Source organism: Gobio gobio, assembly GCF_949357685.1.
Source record: "Gobio gobio genome assembly, chromosome: 17".
Lineage (NCBI taxonomy): Eukaryota > Metazoa > Chordata > Actinopteri > Cypriniformes > Gobionidae > Gobio > Gobio gobio.
In genome coordinates, this window is record NC_137110.1 from 13,574,201 (window position 1) to 13,598,038 (window position 23,838).

Below are 23,838 nucleotides of genomic sequence, written 5' to 3' on the forward strand. Positions count from 1 at the left end.
TTAGATTCGATTAAAGAGTGTCTATCTTTTTATCGTGGGTGCTACTCATCCATATATCTCTCAGTCTCTCGCTCATTACACACGGTGATTATCCTCTTCAGATACACAGTGACTCAGATGCTGCTGTGTCAATGAGACACTCTCTGTGCTGGAAAAGGGCAAACACTTTCCTTGGACAAAGATGAGTGAAATCTAGTCAGAGGAAATATTTCAGTAGATAAGAGAGGGTGTTATTTAGTGATCTTCTGTTTGTCACTGTATTCTAAAAAGCATGTAATGGCATGGTTCATTTGTACACTCCTGAAGCAGTGTGTTACATTAAAACATATCTTGCTTCATTTAAGGCATGTTTTAATTTTCCTTCAAATGGAAGTTATCATGACCACTACAATGACCTGCTTTTTTCATTTAAAGTCCAAAGTGACATTAAAATTGACTCCTGTATTTAATGCACATTAGAAAGAAGAACTTGTTCTTATTTTGAAACAACTTTCCAGTCCACTGACATTGACTGTCCAGACTATAAGATAGATAATGCTAACCGATACACATTAAAGGGTTAGTTCTCCCAAAAATGAAAATTCTGTCATCAATTACTCGCCCTCGTCTCGTTCCAAACTCATAAGACTTTCGTTCATCTTCAGAACACAAATAAAAGTTGTTGTTTTTTTAATCCGAGCCAGTTCTGTACTCTCCATTGACAGCTACGCAACTACCACTTTGACGCTTCAAAAAGTTCATAAAGAGATTAGAGCCCGACCGATATGGGTTTTTGGGGGCTGATACCGATATTAAGGAGTAAAAAAAAGTCTGATATCGATATATTGGCCGATATTATTTATGTGTATATTATAGTGCAGTACCAGTCAAAAGTTTGGACACACTTTCCCATTGATGTGTCCAAACTTTTGACTGGTACTGTATACATGATACATTATATACATATATTGTTCGTAAATACAACCGAACAAACATACAAATGAAAAACAGTTCTTTTCAGGTTTTTCATGTAGGTCTAAACTAGATTTTCAGGTAGGCTACAGAAATAGTAATCAAATGTAAAACATCACTTCATAGTCTTCGCAGCAATCTAAATATAGATTAACCCTTCTTAAAGTTATTCAGTCGAGAGAAGTGAGTAATTTTCTTTCTGTATTTTGTTATCTCGTCTTTTATGAGAAAACGCTTCCCTGCTATTGACAAGATTTTCGGGCTTTCCATGTTTTCACTGTTATACGGTAGGGGTGCTATTACGCATCTGATGAACGAGTACTGAATCTCCCGATCAAAACACAGGCGAAGAAGAAGCAGAAACGAGCGATCTCATATAAGCAGATTCATATGTAAAATAATGCGATTATCAACATTAAACAGCATCTAAATCAAAACGGCTATGTTATTGAATGAAATGTCAACCCAGGACGAGCTATAGGACTGTGAAGCTTTGGTGGTGTTGATGGACTGGATCTAATCCATCTGTGTTTTCATCATCGTTATGAATCCAATCTGTCTTTGACAAAAACCCAGTTTTCTCAGCTTTTTGCTCAAAATGTTGCTTTTTTTCATGAAACTTACTACATTCAAGTGTTGATAAAAATATTTGATATACTGCATGTTCAGAGATATTCACACAAGATATCCTGTGGGCCATGAAACTTGTGAACAAAAAAGCTGGCGGTGATGGCAAATGTCAAATTTCTTGTTTACATTTACTTAAGACAACTGACTATGTTTACGATGATACGCGACAAGACAGGCATTTTGACATATTTTTGTGTGAATATTCACACGCTGTGAGACTCGTGGGCATGCTTGGGCGGAATAGGGCGGAATAGATAGTAAAAACTAATCCTTATTATGAATTGAGTGGTTTAGTCCAACATTTCAGAAGAGACATGATTGCTTTATATGATGAACATTTTAAATTTAGGCTTTTATTTAGTCACATATAAACATTGAGTAAACATAAACAGAAGCTCAACTGAACCTGCTTGACGTGTGAGAACAAACCTCATTGGTTCTTGCATGTCAAGCATGCATGATTGAGCTCCCGTTTATCATAAATGATGTGTGTGTTGATGAATGTTTATATGTGAAAAAAACCCTAAATTAAATCTGTTCAAATCAGTTCAATCAAATCTAGTTTTATGATCTCTTTATGAACTTTTTGAAGCGCCAATAGCTGTCAATGGAGGGACAGAAATCACTCAGATTTTAAGAAAAATATCTTTATTTGTGTTCCGAAGATGAATGAAACTCTTATGGGTTTGGAACGACATGAGGGAGAGTAATTAATGACAGAATTTTAATTTATGGGTGAACTATCCCTTTAATGCTAACCAATACAGTGTGTGTTTACACTGGGGGGAAAAAGTATCGTATAGTGGAATGGGAAAACATGTTCTGTGGGAAATGTCACTTACGTTACAGTTGCGTTTGTTATTACAGCAAGCAACAGAAGGTTTCTGTTGCGTTTTCTTTCCAAAATGTCACTAGACAGTAGAAAAGTGAAAATGGTAGCATTTTATTTAAAGTGAAAATTAGATGCCTACCCTTCTATATCTGTCAAGAACCGAGCCTGTCTCTCAATCCTGAATATCCGCTTAAATGCTTGCAAAAAACATAGCATTACCATGGTTTACATAGCATTACGGCTACAGCAATACCATAGTACCATGATTAAAAAAATCCACCGTGACAGAACATCATCATTTGTCCTTAAATATTAATTAATATTAAGTGTTCTCAGAGGTTCCAACCTTTCAACAACCTTTGACCTCATTACAGAGGCACAGTCCATTTAAATAATTAATTGAACCAAAGACACCTTGGAAAAACGGTGTAATCCATATTATTCAGAAATTCTACACCAATGCATCACACAGTATGCATACAGCTTGAAGCAAACAGTAGCTAAATCAGCATCTTTTCCCATCACTGCTCACTGCTTATCAATAAGAGCCCAATCACAAGATGTATGAGTGGGCATGAGTTAAGAAGGGGTCATTGCCAGACGGACAATATTGAAATTTTTAACAGTGTTCTCTTTCAGAGTTCCCTCTCGCTCCACCTTTCAGAACCCCTTTTCTCCAGCCATCTGTAAAGCAAGTCCACTGCAGCAGTTTTGCAGAGTTCACACCGAAGGTTACATAACACACGCCGCAGGCAATTAACTTCAAACTGAATCTGATAAAGCCCCCCATCAGCTCTATTAACGCCCATTCATAATGACAGCAAACCTGACCTTACGAGCCCATTAGTTAACTGATTAACCCAATATAAGAAAAGGTGAGAACAGACGTAGGGTGCTAGATATGGACCTTTCTGTAACAGGTCCAGCACTCCAGAGAATAAAACTATGGGTGACATTTTCTGCTTTAAACCATCTTCCTAACTGAAACAGACTTTGCAGTCCATCATCAGCCGAACAGAACTCTTAGAGTCACTTTAAAAGGCCACAGATTTATGCTTATATGTTTATAATGGACTGATATACATTATATTCGGCTGCCATGATGGCATTTATATGATGCCATTTCCCCATAATGTCTCAAATCATTTAAGTGGCATCATTCTTCAGAGCGAACAACCTTTGATTGGTGGTTATAAGAGGGCAGACAGCTAGATCACAACTATCCTGCTATCATGGAGTGCACAATCAGAAACAAAACTACAATGCAAAAAAAGCTAATATGATTTGAGAGCATCTACACTAGAGGACAAATGTTTGAGGTCGGTAATACTTTTTTTTAATTGAATTTGAAAGAAGAATTTATTTAATCAAAAATCAGTATTTTTAATATTTACTTTAACCAGTAAATATTGTAATATTGTTGTAAAATGTTAATTTAAAATGAAATGTTTATATTTGAATAATAGTAAATTGTAATAGTAAAGCTGAATTTTGTCACATGATCCTTCAGAAATCAATCTAATATGCTGTTTTGGTGCTAAAAAAAACCATTTCTTATTATTAATGTTGAAAACAGTTGTGCTGCGTAATATTTTGTTAAAAATTTATAATTTTCATGACCGATAAATGGCTGATATTAAAATGCTATACTATTTTGTCTAAATAAGTTACAAAATAAAATAAACACACAATATTGCTATTGGTAAAATTAGGCATCTCACCATTTTAGTGACATTAAGATTAACTTTAAGTGAGCGATAGACAAAGGCAAAAACAATATAAATGTAAAAATAGACTTTAATATTAAAGTCTTGAAGGTTATTTCAAAATGCATCCTTAGCAAAAAAACAACAACACACATACACATTCAGTAACTCACTCAAGAATGCAATTCCTGATCAAAACCTTTAGAATGCCTAGCCTATTCACAACATGAACTTGTGCAAATGTCTTTCTAACTCCACATGGAAAGTCTATTTAACATCTGCACTACATGGCTGAAGCAGAACGCCTGAGCCATCAATTAACTGAAATTGGGTACATGAGACAATACAATATCACTGGCCAGGAAGAAGATAATGTAATTCTGCCCGTTTGCCCAAGCAGACAAATCCAAAACACACACACACACTAAATACATGAACGCACACAGGAACACACGCATGCACACAAACACACCACCATCCAGCTTTCCATCTATTTAACGCATTGATTTCTCCTCCCTAGCTGAAGTATTACCATCAGCATCCTGTATCTGTGTTATAGGATCTGGCTTCTTTAGAGAATTCGAGACATGTCCCTTTTAGAGCCGTGCCTTCAATCACAGCTGTCTCCATGCCAGTCCCACTCACAGAGAAAAATGACTGTACACTGTCTCTACGGCAACGCAAGGGTATTCTCCCGGGAGAAGGTCTGAGGAGAGATGGAGGGCACCGAGATGTTGACACGTGCACATTTACACAAGGCATGACAAGACAATCATCAGACCTCTTTTGTTCCTGGCTACCTCTTATGTGAAACCAATTTTTAGCCTTTTTACCCCTTGGCTATACAAAATTACAGTGCTCATTTGCAATTATGTCAGTTGCTGGCAAAGAGCATCTGGGTAAAGATTTTAACACCATTGGCGGTTCAAACAGATCTTTTTATGTAAGCTATAATGCAAGCTATAATGCAACAAAATCTGAAAATGTATTATTCAGTTAAACTTATAAAAAAAACTGGTATAAGGCACTTCCTCTAATAAATGATTTTATTGCATAATAACAGTAAACCAAGACTCACGTTCACTCACGTCAATCAAATTCACATTTCTATTTGTCTCATGGAGATGCCAAAGACTCAGACAACAAAAGGGCGATGAGAAAAGATAGCATGAGGAAAATATGAATTTTCTTATGGCCCTAGTGATCAGAAATTCCTCTTTGCTTTCAGCACCAGTGCAACTGAATGAATTTAAACCAGTGGTTTTAAATATTTGTATTATTTTTTATTTTTGGCATTAAAAAACTAGTGTCAGGATTTACTAATGACACGCAGTGAAAAAATTGCACTGAAAAGGTGTGGACAGGGTTATTTTTTGGGGCTGACCTTATTGCATATGCATTTGTAGGAGTTTCCCTTTCAGACATAACATTTATGGGAGGAGAGTATTTAAATGAATCATGTGAGGTGATTTAATTAGGTTTACGCAGGTCAATTTACTGGGATTTGCGCTCAAAATAAGCACGTCTTAAACCAGATGCTAATTTGCGCTGCTCTTGGTAGATTGCATTGGTCATTATGGAAGCAATCTTTTTTTATTTATTATTATTTGCTCATCGTCAGTAGATCACGCCCAGAACTTTCCAATCCCATCGGTACCTTTTAGGAATTGCGCTCTCACAATAATGTGCCCTGTTATTAGGGCTGCACGATATTGGAAAAAAAATTACATTGCAATATTTTTTTCCCCAACGATATATATAGCGATATTGAGAGCCATCAATCCAGGCTAAAGTCAATAATTACTATTCCATGATATAAATAATTTCACTAATAAGCAAGCTTCATTACAAGTGACAAAAAGGTCACTTAATATTTTATTCCAAAATTAGAACATTTCTGTAAACACAAAAGCAGAACACATTTAAACAGAAGCTTTACACCAACCCCCCTGATTGGTTTACAACAATATAACTTAAAATAAATATATTTTTTATAAAACAACTTATAAGCATTTTGGTTCACAATCTTTTGTTTTTAAGTCGACTTTTCTTAGCAAAAGTGCCAAAGTAAAACGGTGTTGGTCATCATCATAATCATGGCACATATCTTTAGCGATATGAAACGTTTTTGCGTCTGTTATTTCTTTCTGTCGTTGAGAGCCTTTCTGGTAAGGTGTCACACTGGCAAAGGCATCACAAATATTTGTTTGTTTGGTTTTGTCCAGATTTGACTTTGTGTTCGTCGTAAAGAGCTTTGTGGTGCCGTTTTAAGTGATCAGACAAATTGGTGGTGTTTCCTTGTTTTGTGGCCACAACTTTATGACACTTCATGCAAAGTACCTCTTTTTGGTCAACATCCTCCTTTTTGTAGCCTAAATAGATGATTTAGACTTTCTTTTTGGTACGAAATCCTTTTTTTTGCGGCGGATCCTCTTTTTAGCAGTTCGTCGCGCAGTTTTAGCAATGAATGTTGGCTGTGAGCGGTGAGCAGCGGCACAGCGAACCAATCACCAATCACGAACGTGCATGTCACCCCAGCAACAAGCCACACAACAAACTCGTGTTTACTGTGTGCTACCGTTCTCTTAATACACCATGGGCTACTACCCTTCACATCGCATGTTCCGGCGATGTGACTATCGCTCACGTGCACATCGCGATGTCGATGTTAAAACAGAATATCGTTCAGCCCTACCTGTTATTATAATAAAAATATAATACATGTAAAAGAAATACTTAACTATGCAAATGCAAATATGGACTGTTGCAAAACATGCCCTCTTCCTCAGATCATTAAAAAAATGACAACCTTGTTGGGTCAAAAATACCCAGCGCTTTTTGACCCAACACTGGGTAGCCAAAAATGACCCAACATTGTTTTTTTTTAACCCAGCATTTTTTAGAGTGCAAGCTAAAAGAAAATATGACCCAAACTATATTAAATGCAAATTCACTAGCATTTTAGTGTACTTTTGTACAGTGTGAAATCAGGAACCTGAAGCAAACCCAGCTGATCCGCGCACAATCATTCACTACAGTAAGGTTTGGACTTGGACAGATTTCATATGTAGAATGACATATGCTGCTAACAAGCAGTCTCAGCACAGTGGGGCAATTCACCACAATGGAGTGATTCAGGATACGATTAATATGCTCTTCAGAACGCAGACTACCTCAGAGATTCCAGAAAACTGCCATGTAAAAATAGCTCCCTTTCTGCATCGGTCTGGCTTCACATTATCAACAGTTCTGCAAAGAGGAACAAAGAGGTCGATTCACAAATTGCCTTACAAAATGGGTTTGACAGAAAATTGTGCATTGAACTTTAACTTAAACTAAAATGTGCTGCCATGTTTGTCGATCCATACATTTAAAAACCAAAGCAGTCCAGTCAATAATGCAACTGAGGAGAAAGAAGCATGCTGTAATTAAAATGAGTATCAGCAACAATCACGCTGGGCATCAGCTATTTTTTTAAGTGCCGTGACATGCAACTATGCTTCAGTTGAGCTCCATTTAATGAAGCATATGTGCTGCTCTTCATTCACCACTGCAAGATTTCTTTTTATTTCTTTTTTTGGCCTTGTAAACTCCTTAAGACTTTGATTTTAGTTCTTATTTAGGAATTTTTTTTGGATTGACAGTCTGAATTGCCATGGCCTTCAACACAGGCTGGACATTCTACTACATATCCTCATTTCGTTTGACTTTCATATGATGATTTTACACGGTTAAGACAAAATCTTTGAAATATACCAAGATATGTTGGTACCAGAAAGCAAACCAAATTTCCACATCCAGAATTGCATAATTGCACACTGTGTTTTCTAAGTTACATCGTTAAAATTGGTAGTTTTGATAAACTCTACACAAATGTCCTCTATTTTTCTCCAGTGTTCTTCTGCCTGGGCAATTATTTGAATTGTTGTTTGAAGGGTTTTTTACTCTACATACCACATCAGTATGTTTTATGTCGAATGTCACATGAACAAACAGGAAACAGGTCTCATCACATCAGCTTGTTGGAGAAAGAGCAGTATGAACTGACAGCGATATCTATGGACTTTTGTAATGCGTTTTAATATTCGAATGTTAGTGAGAAGAAAAAAAAATTGTGTTAGTGAATTTGAAATAGACATCGGTCATCAAAGACTAATGGAGATGAGTACATTTTGATTTTTTGGGGTGAAACTATTCCTTCATCAATGAACACATTGAAAAAAAATAATGCCTTTCTTGCAGCTCCATAAACTGTCATTTATTAATTATACCCACTATCAATGTATACTTAAAGGGTTAGTTCATCCAAAAATGAAAATTCTGTCTTACCCTCATGTCGTTCGACACCCATAAGAGCTCAGTTCATCTTCGGAAAACAAATGAAGATATTTTAGTTGAAATCCGATGGCTCAGAAAGGCTTCCATTGGCACAATGCACTTTACACTCTTAAAGGGATAGTTCACCCAAAAATGAAAATTTCAGGAAGTGATGTCTCTACACTAGATCGTGTACATTGACCTTCTTTCCCGGAAGTGCTGCGCTTTCGGGGCTGTTGGACATGGTGTTGTATTTGAGGTAAAAAAAATATATAAATACTGTTCGGTTTATCGCACAAACCGATCATTTCGTGTCTTAAGACATTAATGTGTCGTCACGAGCCGCATGGATTCATTCGAAGTTGTCTGTGCATGTTTTTTTTACTCTAATAGAATTAGACCCCATTGACATGCATTATATGAGTGACACACAGCATCGGTTGAAGTTAAAAATCTCCATTTGTGTTCTACTGAAGAAACAAAGACACCTACACCTTGGATGACCTGGGGGTAAGCAGATAAATGTCAAATTTTCATTTTTGGGTGAACTATCCCTTTAAGACCCATAAAAGGTACTAAAGACGTCGTTACAAAGTCCATCTCACTACAGTTGTTCTACAATAACTTTATGGAGCGACGAGAATAGTTTTTGTGCGCAAAAAAACCCTAAATAACGACTTATATAGTGATGACCAATTTCAAAACACGGCATCATGAAGCTTCGAAGTGTTATGAATCAGTGAGTGGAATTATGATTCGGATCGCGTGTCAAACCGCCAAACTGCTGAAATCACATGACTTTGGCGATCCAAACCACTGAATCGACTCACTGATTCATAACGCTTCGAAGCTTCATGATGCAGTGTTTTGGAATCAGTCATAACCTAAATAACGACTTATATAGTGTTTTTGCGCACAAAAACTATTCTCGTCGCTTCATAAAGTTATTGTAGAACCACTGTAGTGAGATGGACTTTGTAACGACGACTTTAGTACCTTTTATGGGTCTTGAGAGTGTAAAGTGCATTGCTGCCAATGGAGGCCTTTCTGAGCCATCGGATTTCAACTAAAATATCTTCATTTGTGTTCCGAAGATGAACGGAGGTCTTACGGGTGTCAAACAACATGAGGGTAAGTAATTAATGACAGAATTTTCATTTTTGGGTGAACTAACCCTTTAAGGATGAAATTAGCTCTGCTATGTAAATGCATAAAATCATTTATTCAATGGAAATCGCTCACAAGATAAGATGAAAGCATAGTAAGTTTATTTAATAGTTTACTTAATAGTTAATAGTACCATCAATGGTGTCTGAAGGTTGAAAAGCAGTCCAAAAGCAGTTCAGTCTGCCTCTGCCAAGGCTGCCATTAAAAAACCTTTTGACGCAGGAAAACCAACAAAGCATAAACTAAAGCCTACAGGTGTGAAAATACATTCTTTAGCAGAAACCATGACAGAAAGCCCACAAAACCTTAACAAGCTAGTCTATGCATGTTATTAATGTATGTTTATTTGCAACCCCAAATGAAACAACTGACAACTATGCTTATCTATCCAGTCTCATCTAGTCAGCTATTATAAACAATTATACACAATTAGCATTTGAGTACCATTATGTCTACCTTCAGGCTGCATAGAGCATAGATCCGTGATCATTTGGGACCGTATCTTTCCGGTGAGCACTCTATATAAAGGAGATCCTGAGCCCCAGCCATTGCTGAGGTTTTAAAACTCTGCCTGGCGCCAAGAACCCCTGCCAAAAACACAAACCACCTGCTCTCCCCTAAACTCAGATCACAGAGAAGGAAACTCATGGAAAATGACAGAAAAAGAAATCAAACTCAAGCCCTAAAAACAAAGCTCAGATCACTTATCAACACATATTACCACATTCAGTGATTTAAAGAAGGACTGCTTGTATGTGTTTCTTGTCATGTGTTTTGGGCTTTATCAATGCAATTATGAAGAGAAGGCCTGAATATGGTCATGCCAGACTCAGACAGCACACCCACGGACCACCCACAGTCTGTTCACACATCTGATGCATACTGACACAAAAATGGCAAAAAGTCTGAAAATGTGCTGTTTCATTTTGGCTTTTTTTTTTGCTAAGTTGGGGTGTTAACACAAAATCTTTGAAATATACTAAGATAATATGCACGCTGTGTTTTCTAAGTTACATCTTTAAAATTGGTAGTTTTGATAAAGTCTACACACTGATGTCCTCTATTTTCTCCAGTGTTCTTCTGCCTGGGCAATTATTTGAATTGTCGTTTGAAGGGTTTTTTACTCTACATACCACATCAATAGGCTTTATGTCGAACATCACATGAACAAACAGGAAACTGGTCTCATCGCATCAGCTTGTTATAGAAAGCGCAGTATGAACTGACAGCGATATCTATGGACTTTTAATGTAATCCATTTTAATATTCGAATGTTAGTGAGAAGAAGGAAAAAATTGTGTTAACTTTTAGACATTGGTTATGCTCATCTTGGGTAGCGCCTTTGAAGGCATCTTGAGTAAAACAGCTCTATATCTAACAGTATACGGATTCAACCTGTTTTACAGAATACGGAAGTTTGTTGCCCATAATCCGCATTATTGTAATATTTTAGTATTTCAACTATTTCAGATAAACCATAGCCCATGGGGTGTCCAATTCAGCTTCTGGAGTGCCCGAGAATTTAGCTCCAACCTGTAAGACACTTGGCATTCATTGGAAAATGTTTTTTCCAAGCGACAACCTTCCGGTCTCTCTCTTGAATCCAACACAGAAGTGACTTAAACTGCAATTCATCGACTGGCCGCTAGAGACAGGCTCCAAAGTCATCCCATGTTAAAAGGCCCAACTTTACAGCAGAAAAAACATTTTTTACAGCCTGGTACAAAAAGTGGTTTTGGTCTATATAGCCAATTTTTCCCTTAATGACAACTATGTGTGTGTGGGGGGGGGGGGGTATAACTCATCCGTTTAAAATATGTTAAGCCTAAAAGTTCTGCATAATTAAGGGAGTGGCCACTTGAGTAACTGGTGGATTGCCGCTGCTGTCACTACTAGCCGTTTGTCTGCTGTCAACCAGGCACCTCAGCTCCACCCATGTCCCGCATCTTTGCCCATTTTCGGTGGTGGCAAGTATGTGCAAAGATGGCGACGGCCAGCTCTGCCCACTTTGGGCTTCAAAAATGCTCATCAGAAACCAACGGGTGACGTCACAGACACAGCTCATTGTTTTAAACAGTCTATGTTTTTTTCACTTTATAGTAGGGTTGTCAAAGTCAGTACTAAATTTAAAAAATGTGATGATACCAGCATTTCCCCCTAGTATTTTGAGCTCTGTTGAGCGTATTCTGATGTACTTAAACACCTCTGATTGGCCATTGTGTTCACGCACTCAACATATATGTTTGTGATTGGCTACAATGATCAATGTTATCTTTGCCGCTCTTCGCCGAGCGCTTACAGATACACATGGGAGCATTTGAAAGCAGCCATCTATCATAGGCTGTAGTAAAATTTAATTTCAGTAACGACTTTGTACCGGCACTTTTGACAACCCTACTTTATAGTTCGTCAGACCTTCTTGAACATTCTCAATGTGGTCGATTCTCGGCCAGATAAATAAGAATTCAGTTCAACACCAGTTCAAACTCTGACTTCGCAAAACTTTGACAGAGATTACCAATATAATTAGCTAAAGTAAACATGCATATATAGATCTAACCCACCAGGAAAACCAAGTATCTCCATCAAGTACAATTTTTGCCATTCAAATTCAAAATCACTGAGACATTTGAAATGCAAATTAAAACCACTACTAATATGTCCTATCTTGGGGTGTAAAAGTAGGCATTTGGACTGTCTTGCCTTGCTACTGAAAGAGGCACTGGGAAGCTGGCAGGCCCTCGCTGCCAAATCCTGACCCATTACATAACACACTCCCTGTACTGACACTCTGATTATGACAAGCCTGAAAAGGAGAGAGGACAAGCAGGAAACAGCCTCATCCACCCTCCCCACTGCTCCTCTGCGTGAGGGGAAAGACTAAAAAGTCTAATTCTACAACTCCGGCTACTTCTCCACTTGGAGCCTCTCTATTTAAATGCAAATAAAGCTTTGTGGCAGCTGAACAGCTTGGACGGAGGAGAGGTGCACATGCCCCCTGGTCCTTCTGGGGCCCTTGGCCTGGCGCTCATCCACTGGGTCTTAAAAATGTTTATTAATAAGCAACCAGCTGATAAGAAATCAAGAGTATCAGCAAGATTGTGAGTAGCTGATGCATAATGTATCCCTTTTACTTTGACTAATATCAAGAGTCTGGGTTATAATTTGCTAAATGTATACACTATGGCCCCCAAATGGTCGCCATTTATAGAATAAATTGAAGTATAAACTAATTACAAATAGTCTCTAAGCAGTTTAAATGAACCATATAAAACGTAACATACTATTAGAAGATATAATATATATAATATAGTTTAGGAACATAACATAATATATTCAAAACAATTATGTATGAATATGAATCAGCCTAACAAGATTGGGTTACAAAAGATTAATTTTTTAAAATATATTGGTTAGTGTTGGTTTGGTCCAATGGACATTCTTGCACAAGGCTTTGATTGAATATTAGTTGCTATGGCAATAGTCACTGTCTGCTTGCATTGAAAGTGAATGGGAAGGGCATTCTATGAATCACATAACTGTGCGGCACTAAGCAGCCCTGCACAAACTATTGAGTGGTGTGTTCTCCTGTGAGTGTGTTTGTGTGTGGTAGGACCATGAATCACTGCTGGCCACTCGGCCTGTATCACATTAACCTGTCATTTACATTCCTGCTGTGTGATGTATGGTCAAGCGGGGTCTACAACCCCGATTTAGAGCAGGTAGGCCGATTCACAAGCCACATATGATGAAAAGAAGTTAAAACAAAAGGGAAAGAAAAAAAAACACACACTCAGGCACAGATGTTTAACAGTTGTGTTACAATACAAGACTAGGTCTACTAGGTTAGCTCAATTTTCTTGTATTTACAAAGCTTTCAATGATCCCTTTTAAAGCATCATCAATAGTCATTCAAACATCTTTGGCTATTATGTCATATCACAATGTTGAGCATCCTGCAATCCCTTACACCTGTCCTAACGTGTCCTAACTACACGCGACACGCTATAAAAGATATCTTTTCCATGTTAATGAGAGTTTTTGCGATGATTCTATTTTAGAAACGGTTTCTATTTCTGCGACGTCGCGGCTGGAACAACAACACAAAACATAATCTCAGGTAATGTTTTTGTGCTTTATTTAAATGTTAAAAGCGTGTATTGTGACTTTGAATATCATTTAGTGCTCACAGCTTTGTAACGTAGTAGTACTAAAAGCAACAATGGATAATTCACATCAGATCTTGAAATTAACCAAATGGAAACAAGAGCGTTCAAACTGTGAACAAACAAGTACGTTCTATGACAAAGATTGTTTTAGTAAATCAGTGTGTATTTTAGTAATGTTTAAATGGTGTAATATTTGTGAATTTGATTATTGTAGGCTATCCATTTCCTTGCAAGTGCCGTCAAGATAAATCTCTGGTGCCGTGCACTTGCCGCGAGAGCCCGCCCACACGCTGTTCTGATTGGCTGTAGTTTTTGATTGATTTGTAGCATCTCGTAGTCGCGTCGCATCTGGTGTGGACAGATAAGTTTCTTGTCGCTGGAATCTTATTGTGTCGCATGTAGTTAGGACACAGTGTTACACTTGTTCTAGCAATTGTTTGAGTAGTGTTTGATCAGGGCAAAATATACTTTGTTTCAAAGACCAAACTGTCAACTAACAATCCATCAACGTGCACTTTTTAAACTTTTTTGAGAAAGAATCTAACACCTGTAGTAAATATAACATGGGAAAGTTGACAGACAAATCGTTCAATTTGTTTCCTTAACAATGAGGGTAAAAAGTAGCCTAACTGAGGTGAAGCTGAAGCTAAACCCATTTTATCAAGCTAAACCTGTTTTTTGAGTACACACATGCTTTCAACTTTCAACATTTCACTAGAAAAAAAATGTTAGGAAGTCTGAGAAAACCTCAGACAAAGAACTAAACATAAAACCAAAAAAACTGGTAGAACTTGTAGCAAAGTATTTCTGCATACACGTGAAACTAGATATATCACATTTCAGAATATCATTTTCTTGCATAATTAAATTCCCTATTATGGTTTTTTGTCTTGCAATACTCCAACAAGGTTTAAAAAAAAAAAAAAATATATATATATATAGTGTCTTTATCTCTCTAAGAACTCGGGGGTAAATAAAACAATTAATTGGAGCAAGTATGGCCAAACACTTTGCTGCGTAAAACAACCAGGAGTGAAAAAATCTACAATATAGTCAACACTGAATATTTTCTATTTTTCTAGCATTCATTTTTATTTTATATCTCTGGTTCATGAATCCCCAAAAGTAAATCGTCTAACAGATTTTAAAGGAACAAAATAGTCAAAAAGGATAACTCTGCCCCATGTCATTCCAAATCTGTATATCTGTAAGTGTTTAGCAAGCTTCAAAAGGATGAGGACTAGCACTGGAATTGAAACCGAAAAACCAAGGTCATCGCTCATATCCCAGTGTATCGAGTGCTGAGGAAGCATCTGGAGCTGAAATTCCGATATGGTAGGCGTTTCTGACATGCTCTGTAAGTGGTAGACCAATCACAACAGACTGGGACGTCTGACCAATCAGAGCAGGCTTAGGGATTTAGAGAGACTGAAACTTCACATGAACCGTTTTCATCTTTGAACCGTTTCATGAACCGTTTTCAGACTCTTTGAGAAATGAGGTGATGTGCATGTATTTTATGAAAAAATTTAAGTTTTTTTTGACCTTGGATGCATGTAAACCTATTGTAGGAAACGGTCACAACAAAATTAGGAAGCTTTAAAATAGCATAATAGGGGCACTTTAACTCTTTAGTTCCAAGAAATGATGACACACAATAGTGTAATCTCATTTGGTCTGGATGAGTGTGATAATTTGATTGTTGGATACATGTATTTAGTACATTTATGGAATTTGCATTTGACCCTCTTCTGTACTCATCTTGACAGCTTGAAAGGCTCCTGTGAATTTCAAAACATTAATTATGCAATTTGCATGTGCATGTGTCAGGGGCGCGACGCTTCTGTTTAATTAAGCAAGGTTCCACATGGAAAGCATGCATGAGCAGGGTGTGGGAAGGTTTATGCTAATTTACTCTCAGCTGCTCGTAAGGATTGTTTATCATCCTAACAGGGGATTTTACCAGCAGCATGCATATTATGCTCGTTTTTTGCACAGTGATTGGTTTGCGATGGTGGGGTCTCTTTAGGGCCGTTTCAGGAAGCTTGTAATGAAATGCAGATTTAAATCACTTGTGTCATGGTGTGAGTTATTGCTACCTGGCTGGATTCATACGCTAGAGACGGAAGTTATCAGGATAATGTTGTGATTACTGCTCTGTTATTCACATGGTGATTTGACTGTGTAGTATGCATTAATGAGGACTAAAATTGGACTGAATATCATTACCAATATGACATCATGAAAGAGCACTGAAGTGTGTCGTTACTAGCATTTGCGGCCTCTGGGGTTATACAAATTGCAAAGTTACAAAATGATAATAATTCTGTTATTATTGAATCACCCTCATGTGATATCTTTGTTTTTTGGGTGAACTTTAAAGGGGTCCTTGATTATGATTTCACTTTTTTAACTTTAGTTAGTGTGTAATGTTGCTGTTTGAGCATAAACAACATCTGCAAAGTTACGACGCTCAAAGTTCAAAGCAAAGGAGGATATTTTTTTTTTACAGAAAACGCTTTTTAAGGACTACTACAAATGGCGGGCAGGGACTACAACGAGCTTCTTCCCGGGTTGGTGACATCACAAACCCTAAAATGCACATAAACCCTGCCCCCGGAAACATGTAACAAAGGGGGTGAGCCATGTTGAGAAGAGGAAGAGTTGTAGAGCACATTTGAGAGTTTGCTCAAGCTGTCGCATCCATCTTTTGACATTTATTGCAATGCAGTACGTAACACAAATGCAATAGCATGTCATAAAAGCAAGATGACAGCATAAGTTATAACCGTAATTAAGTGGCCGGAAGTCATTCATTTTCAATGGGAGCCGGCGGCGAGCTCCGGCGAGAGCGGCGCGGCGTGTCTTGGACGGTTTGGGCGTCGAGGAGAGTTTAAATCAGGTCAATTTTATGGTAATGAGCTATGACGTGGTTCGGCGGCAACCAGGCGGCAACCAATTGGAATGTAGAAGTGCTCCGCTTGAGAGGATTCCACAGAACGCAGTGCTGTAAACTTTGGTCCCTAACACATTAGTTCCCAAGCAAAAGGTTGATCAATGCTGTGGCGGGTTTGATAAGAAGGCGCGCAACACTATTTATAGGCAACATTTTCATTATAGAACGCTTGTTTTTCACAGGGATGCAATTCATTTGCTCAAAACAACACCGATTTGACCAATTTCATTAATGCTGCACTTCAACCAGGACCGTTATTGTAATGTAGACTGCACACAAATTAATGTTAATGTTAATTAAAAACCAAGGCTAGCAAACGTCTCCTATAAACTGCATGTTGAAATTAGACTAGCACTTAACCATGAACACAAAAGCCACACCACACAAATGGTTCTTAATTGGTTTATTTCGTTAGCAAACATGTAACTATAATTGTCAAGTTCTTTCCATCGATCTGGGTTTTTTTTTAACTTTCATATTTAAATGATTTCATGAGGTTAACTTATACGGTTATACCCTACTTGTGGTAAGTCAGCACAAATGCCGATCAACATTATTGTTTGCTTTGGCCCCTTTAAATACAGTTTAAAAAAAGACTAAGCACTTGATCTACGTCAGAGCGTCAGCGCGTCCACCGATCTTTCTACAACGTCGTTGGCAGGGCGGCCCGAGCGAATTTTGACGCTCTCGCCGGTGGCGGTGTGAACGCAGTTATTCTCATATCTCCCTACCTACCTACCTCTTTCTTTCTTTGCTTTACCCTTCATCTTTTCAATCTTACATAATTCATTGTGACTTCAATTATTCAGAATATTTAAAAAAGTTGCTTAGATGTTCCCAACCTCCTTTTCGTACATAATGTAGGTGAAATGTTCTATTATGATTATATATGCGGCCCTTCGCCAGCTCATGTCTCTGGATCTTCACTTAACATGTTTTACTTCACTACCATTCCCTTGGGTTTACATCAACAGAGAGGTGCCAGACTGTAGGGCAGCTTGTGTTAATGGCTCCAGAGCTTTAACTAAAGGCACATTTATATTTGGATCTCATTCACCAAGCACTTTACTGATTGTTACAAGAATATGTATCAATATGAGCTAGATGATTTTGACCACGTCATTTTTTTTATCCATTCAATCTGCTTATGATAAATTGCTGTGGTTACAGAAAATCAAAGGGTCTCCATCAGCTAACAGAGCCCCGACATGGGTCTGTGTCACTGGGGTCCGTCTGCCATTAACAAGCCACTTTGTAGCTTGCTGCTCAAACTCCCAATGATTGAAGATAAAGCTCATTACTATTCCAGACTACATCTCCCTTGTGTAACCACCAGATCTGCTCTTGACAAAGACTGACTATGGTCTCTGACCTTCTGAATTTGAAGATCCGCTTAGAACGCCTAACCAAATGTGTTATGAAAAGCAAATACAGTACCAAAAAAATACCTGGAATATATTAGTGTATATATATTGAAATATATCACTAAAACTAATGTAAGTGAGGCCTGCTGGATTCATATATAATCTGGCTTTTTCAAAATTCTTGGGTACCATTTCATTTCAGATGGGGGGAGGGCTGGTCCACATTTTAATGTTAATGGCATTTGTTCACGAAGCGAGTGGCAGTATTATAGATCACAACCGTTATGTAAATCCAAAGTATGGGACGGGGCCCTCTATGCTTGAGAGCCATGTGGCCTTCTCAAACACTGAGGGGCAAGACTCTCTTTTAACAAAAGCTACTCAAGCGAGAATCACATGAGAGGCGTTTAGTGTGAAGGGACCCTTGAGTAGAGGAACAGACTTTGTAAATCCCACCGCAGATTCAGTGTGCATCACATTACACTTAATCCCTGCAATTCAGCACAGTTTTAAATGATGAATATTAATAAAGCAAACTGAGAAAAATGACCAAACCCCTGCTGCTGAATAAGCAAACTCATTTTAAGTGGAAGCTAACTAGTAAAGTGGTAATACTACTAACCATTAATAATTAATGACTAATCTCAGTTATCATTCACCCTTTCTCTGGAGTTTACAAATTATCCATCCTTTTCATTTCAATGGCTAGGGTCCTTTGAACTTTCACCATCATTGTTGAGTAGCCAATCAATGAACTGCTTCTGCAACGCCCTTCCAAACCAAACCTAGTCAGTTTCTATTCTAAACATTGACAAGCTCAGTCTGACAAACAACAACTGTACCCTACAGTCTGGAGCTGGTTACAATACTTTGGGAATGAACACATTTAGTCAAACACAAACTGTCATTGGAGTCCATTGAGGTGGAAAGGTTCTTGATCATTCTGTGCATCTCGTTCACAAAAGTAGATCACCATCTAAACATCCTCACTTGATCACAATACTTGTCCCTACACAGGCTCTGCATGCACAGAGATTATATATTGATGTAGTAATGATCTTTGTTTATTTCCCTTCAATACTAGCTCTGCCAAAAGTAAATTCTAAACAAAGGAGAAGAATTAACTGAGCTCGCTGGTCGCCTTGAAGTTCCACCCATCTGTGCAAAGAGCATGACACTACAATACACCATTCTACCCAGCAACAAAAACCCTCACCCAACCTTCTAGTTTTTCACCAAAACACAATGTATGCACAAACACCATTAATAGCAGGAATTTATGTGCATCAGCGCATGAGTCACCGCAATAAAAGTTTGAATATATTGAACCATTCCTGTGGACGCACAACACCCCGTGTCAACAGAATCAAAGTTACCAGTGTTGTTATTGTTGGACACATTTTTGACATGAGGAAAGGACAGATGGCTACAAAACAGCAAGGACATCCCACCCAACTATTGCACAATGCAACTTCAGACAGACACACACCAAGTCAAACATTTGGGTAAAAACTGGCAGTAAGAAGCCAGAATAAGACACAATCAGGTCTTGATGAACAAATGCCAAACCACTGCATGGACTTCATTGCTGTCCTATTTATGAGTCACTGGTGTGTGCTATTAGCAACAATTCTTATCTCAGTAGGCTTGTTATCTCATTACTACTAACCAGAATTTATTTACTTTATAGTTACTTACTGGGGAAATCATAACTGTTACTAGCAACAACCCAAATTCATTCTAGTGTCTAACACACTATTATCTAATAAATAAGTAGGCCTATTAGTAACCTCGATACTACTAACAGGGAAAGTTATAAATAGGATATATCTAATATCTAATCCCAAATTATAGAATTATTAGTAGCACGAATGCAATAGCACCAGAACTACTGGAAACATACAGTCCTAGTTGTAAAAGAATAGTTGATATCTGAAACACAGATCCAAATGTGTTACCAGCTAACAATGGACTAGTTAGTAGAAAAAGAATGTGTAGTATATAATGGAAAAACTACTAATAACTAACAGAAAGAATGGGGACTGGAATAAGACTAGGCTATCTAATAGGTTTAATAAATAGATATAGCTACATTAAAACATGGATGATTACTAGTAACGCGAGTAACATAAAATAGCTGTTAATTTTTGAGAGATAAATTTAAAAACCAGTTGATTTATTTACACAATCGGGCTGAACAAAGTAGCCTAATCTGTGTTTATGAGAAGCAGGTTATTAATCGGATCAGTAAACATCCAAGTGTCTCGCTACAGGCCAAGTGAAATGATGTTCATCTAAACTCCTCAAATGGATTCACATAAAACATACACATACCTTTCACTTGCGTTTCATACTCCGCAATTATCTCCTTGTCTTTCCTAATCTTCGTATGAGATGACATTTTTCTTGAGGTATAAACGTAGAATCCAGTGATATGTTGAGCCTTGCGCGCGAGCCCCCGACTGTCACAGTTTGCAGCTTTTCCCCTTCTGTCTCACCAGTTACTATCAGAAGTGTCCTTCAATTTACATCGGCTGGTAATCCTGATACTTTCCCCTTCAGGGAGAAGCAGCTGAAAGCACCCCGGGCACACCTGCGCTTTCTCAGATCCGATCCCTCGCGTTCAGAAGAGCTGCTGGGCTCGGGGAGAGGCTGCTCCTCCTTGCTCAAGATCTGCCATCTGAAGTGACTGGAGAAAATACAATTCCTACCTACAAGAAGAGGTTTCGGGATGAACGATGCGGCGTTGTGTCTGTGCCCATGCCGTTTATGTGGTCCTCAGGTCCGCTTGCTCTGGAAGGACGATTTGAGATGGCATAATCTGAGCTTGATTGGGCTCCGTTGCATTAGAATCTCAGCGGCAAAGCAAAGAACAGAATAGCGCCCGAGCGTCGTATGTGACTCCTCCTATTGTCGAATTCACTCCCTCAACCAATCCAATCAGTTCCATATGCACCCCTCCCAGGGCACACACACACACACTCACACACAGGGCGTTTCGTTTACACTTCCATTCTCTGAAGCCAATGTACTCAGCTCAAGGTATCATTTTCCTCAGAGGTATCAGAGTGTTTGTATTTTTGTCCCATTTCTCATAACTGTGAAGCTATACACACAAAAGGTTGAACGGGGCTGTGAGTATAACACTTCTTGACCTGCAAGACCAGGCAATAAATGCATCACAGACACAAATGACAATAAATAGGCTACATGTACTTTGTCATTATTGCAAATCAAACCCTGCCGGGGTGATCGTAGTGATGTTGTATAATGATTGTATCCTACCTCACATTAATAAATGATTGGACATGAAATACTGATATGAGTGTTTATTCAACTTGCTTAGAGGCATTGGAGATTCCAAACTTCAGCACAGCCATATAGGAAACACTGGTCATTCAGAGATATTCTGTCCTCTGAATGCTGCAACAGACCTATCAAAGTAGGCTATTCTACAGAGATGCAATAAGGAGGGTAAAATGCATTTCATAATGCAAAGATGAATAGCTTGAAGTAGCTAGAAAGTTAGTGAAAGGATCTTCGGGGAAGAGATCCTATCTCTACAGTTCACTATAGCATTTTATTTGTCAGTTTAGTCGGAAATGTGGTTAAAATGGAGGTTTATCAATTGCTAAACCACTTAACACTCCATTCATTCCAAATATGCCATTCATGAGGACATTGTGCAGTCTAAAATGAAGCATGAAGGGAAATGTTTTAGGGGAACAACAGCACCGATGTGCAATTCACACTCAAGTTTTTTTCTTTTTATTCTGCAGGGTGTTTCATAATTAGTTTGATTTGCATAATATGACAGCATGTGCTAATGCGTTTGGAAGTATTGATCTAACATCTAATTTGTTTTGCATCTATAACCTTGAGTGTTCAAGATGAATTTAGGAAAATGTCCAAAAGCGACGAGCATGACAAAAGCTTTGTTCATTCAGGTGTCAGAGATGTTCAAAGATTTGACGTTCTGAGAAGTGAAACGGTGGCCTGACAGTTCCTGTCAGCGAGGTGCTTAAACCTGCGGTCTCAGAGACCCACATTTTGCAGTGTGAGAAAAGCTCTTAGTGAAATGGGTCGTGGTCTGAGTGCCACGGCAAAATACTACATAAGATGTGAGCTTAGAATTCGGTTACAAAATCAATGGCTATATGGGCATCAAAGTCTTCCTATATTCAAACAACTTTTGCACAAAAAAGTACATTGTGAGAAATACATACAGCCTATTTCTCACCTGTTATGCTGGGGGGGGGGGGGGTCAGCACAGTATCTTCTGGTGCATTATTTTGCAGAATAGGCTGTGGGTGGAATGTGTCATTAACATGTCACCGATCTATTCCATACAATCAAAGAAGTTAAGCGTTAAGACCAAGTTAAGTTAAGACCAACCAACACAAGCATCTTGAGCTGTGTTTAATATACAAGACACTTGACCTTTTCGAAGCGCACTTTCACAAGCTTACCTCAGGAATTTATAATGGGAAATACAAACCGAAGGGTTAGATGTTTGCATTTCGGATGTGAAAAATATATTTTTTTATGATATCAATATCCAGCCTTCAGGTGAACTTAATTATTGCTCCTTGAATGATTCATAATCAATGCCGCCATATGTTTGGTCACATTTTTGTGTTTTGAAGCATCAAGAAAAGCAAGGGCTGTGTGGTATCCAGACATTACAGTTTTTCTCAGTCACTTTGGTGCATTTCTCAGATCACAACTGTGAACTACTTGTTCAAAATCTAGTCACTAGTGCACATTATAAAAGCAATTTCTCATTGATTTGAACAAATTGCAAATGCTTTGGTACAGTCTTAAAATGATGTACAATTGTCTGCTGTTTCCTACATAATCAATTTCTTGTGTCATGTTTATCAAAATGCATTATACCGGTTCTCTGTTGAATAGTCTTACCCCTCAAAACATAGGTGTTAGTTCTTTGCATAAGTCATTAAATGCGAGGTGGTTAAAGTAGATGTCATAATGTGGCGAGTGTATTTTCCCAGTTTTCTAAAAGAGCTCAGAGGTGCATTTCATGAAGCTTCATTTAGCAAACAGACAGAGCACAACACGATGTTACAATTTCTGACAATGGAAGAACAACAAGGAAACAAACAGGGTCAACAGTCGACATGAAGAAGAAGAGGAGTGTGTGGTGGAAGAGTACGGAGGCAAAACATTAGAAGAGGTAGTAGACGCGTTTCTGATTACAGTTTTTTTTATTCGCTTTGGTACTATTTTCACTAGTAAGGTGTACATTTTCAAAACTCTTAGTACAAAAATCTAAACTGATCACACTTGTAACACAGCTAGTCATTCTTTCAAAACCTGATGTAATGCTTTCATTCAGTGGCACATATTTTCAGTCCACATAATCATTGTTTCAAACACAAGATTATTGTAATATGTAATGAGAACATTTGGTTTAATCACTGAAACACAACAGTATGACCTTCTGTCAGTTTAGTACTTTTAACAATCAGTTCATCCAACAGCAAACAATGCAAGATACATGTTTCAAATCACCCTTGTTGCTGAATTATCTACAGTAACACAGGCTACAGATGCCACATAAGAAAATACGCTTACATTACCTAATTTATGTAATTTAATCTATAATGTTTGTAATAGTATCTATCTATTCAGTGTGTTATCAAAAGGTGTGATGAAGTTACGACACAGCCATGAGGTTCTGGGCTATAGAACAGAGTTTGCTGCCAATACAGTAAATGCTCTCACT

At 38.0% G+C, this 23,838-nt stretch overlaps 1 protein-coding gene across 1 annotated transcript in view; it reads right to left on the reverse strand.

The window, feature by feature from the left end:
* srgap3 (SLIT-ROBO Rho GTPase activating protein 3) overlaps positions 1 to 21,004 on the reverse strand; it is a 140,373-nt gene extending 119,369 nt beyond the window's left edge. Inside the window, exon 1 of the mRNA XM_079840412.1 lies at positions 20,427 to 21,004. Within this exon, the coding sequence (XP_079696538.1) occupies positions 20,427 to 20,493 (67 nt within the window). The 5' untranslated portion in view covers positions 20,494 to 21,004. The remainder of the gene's footprint in view (positions 1 to 20,426) is intronic.
* Positions 21,005 to 23,838: the final 2,834 nt, after the last annotated feature.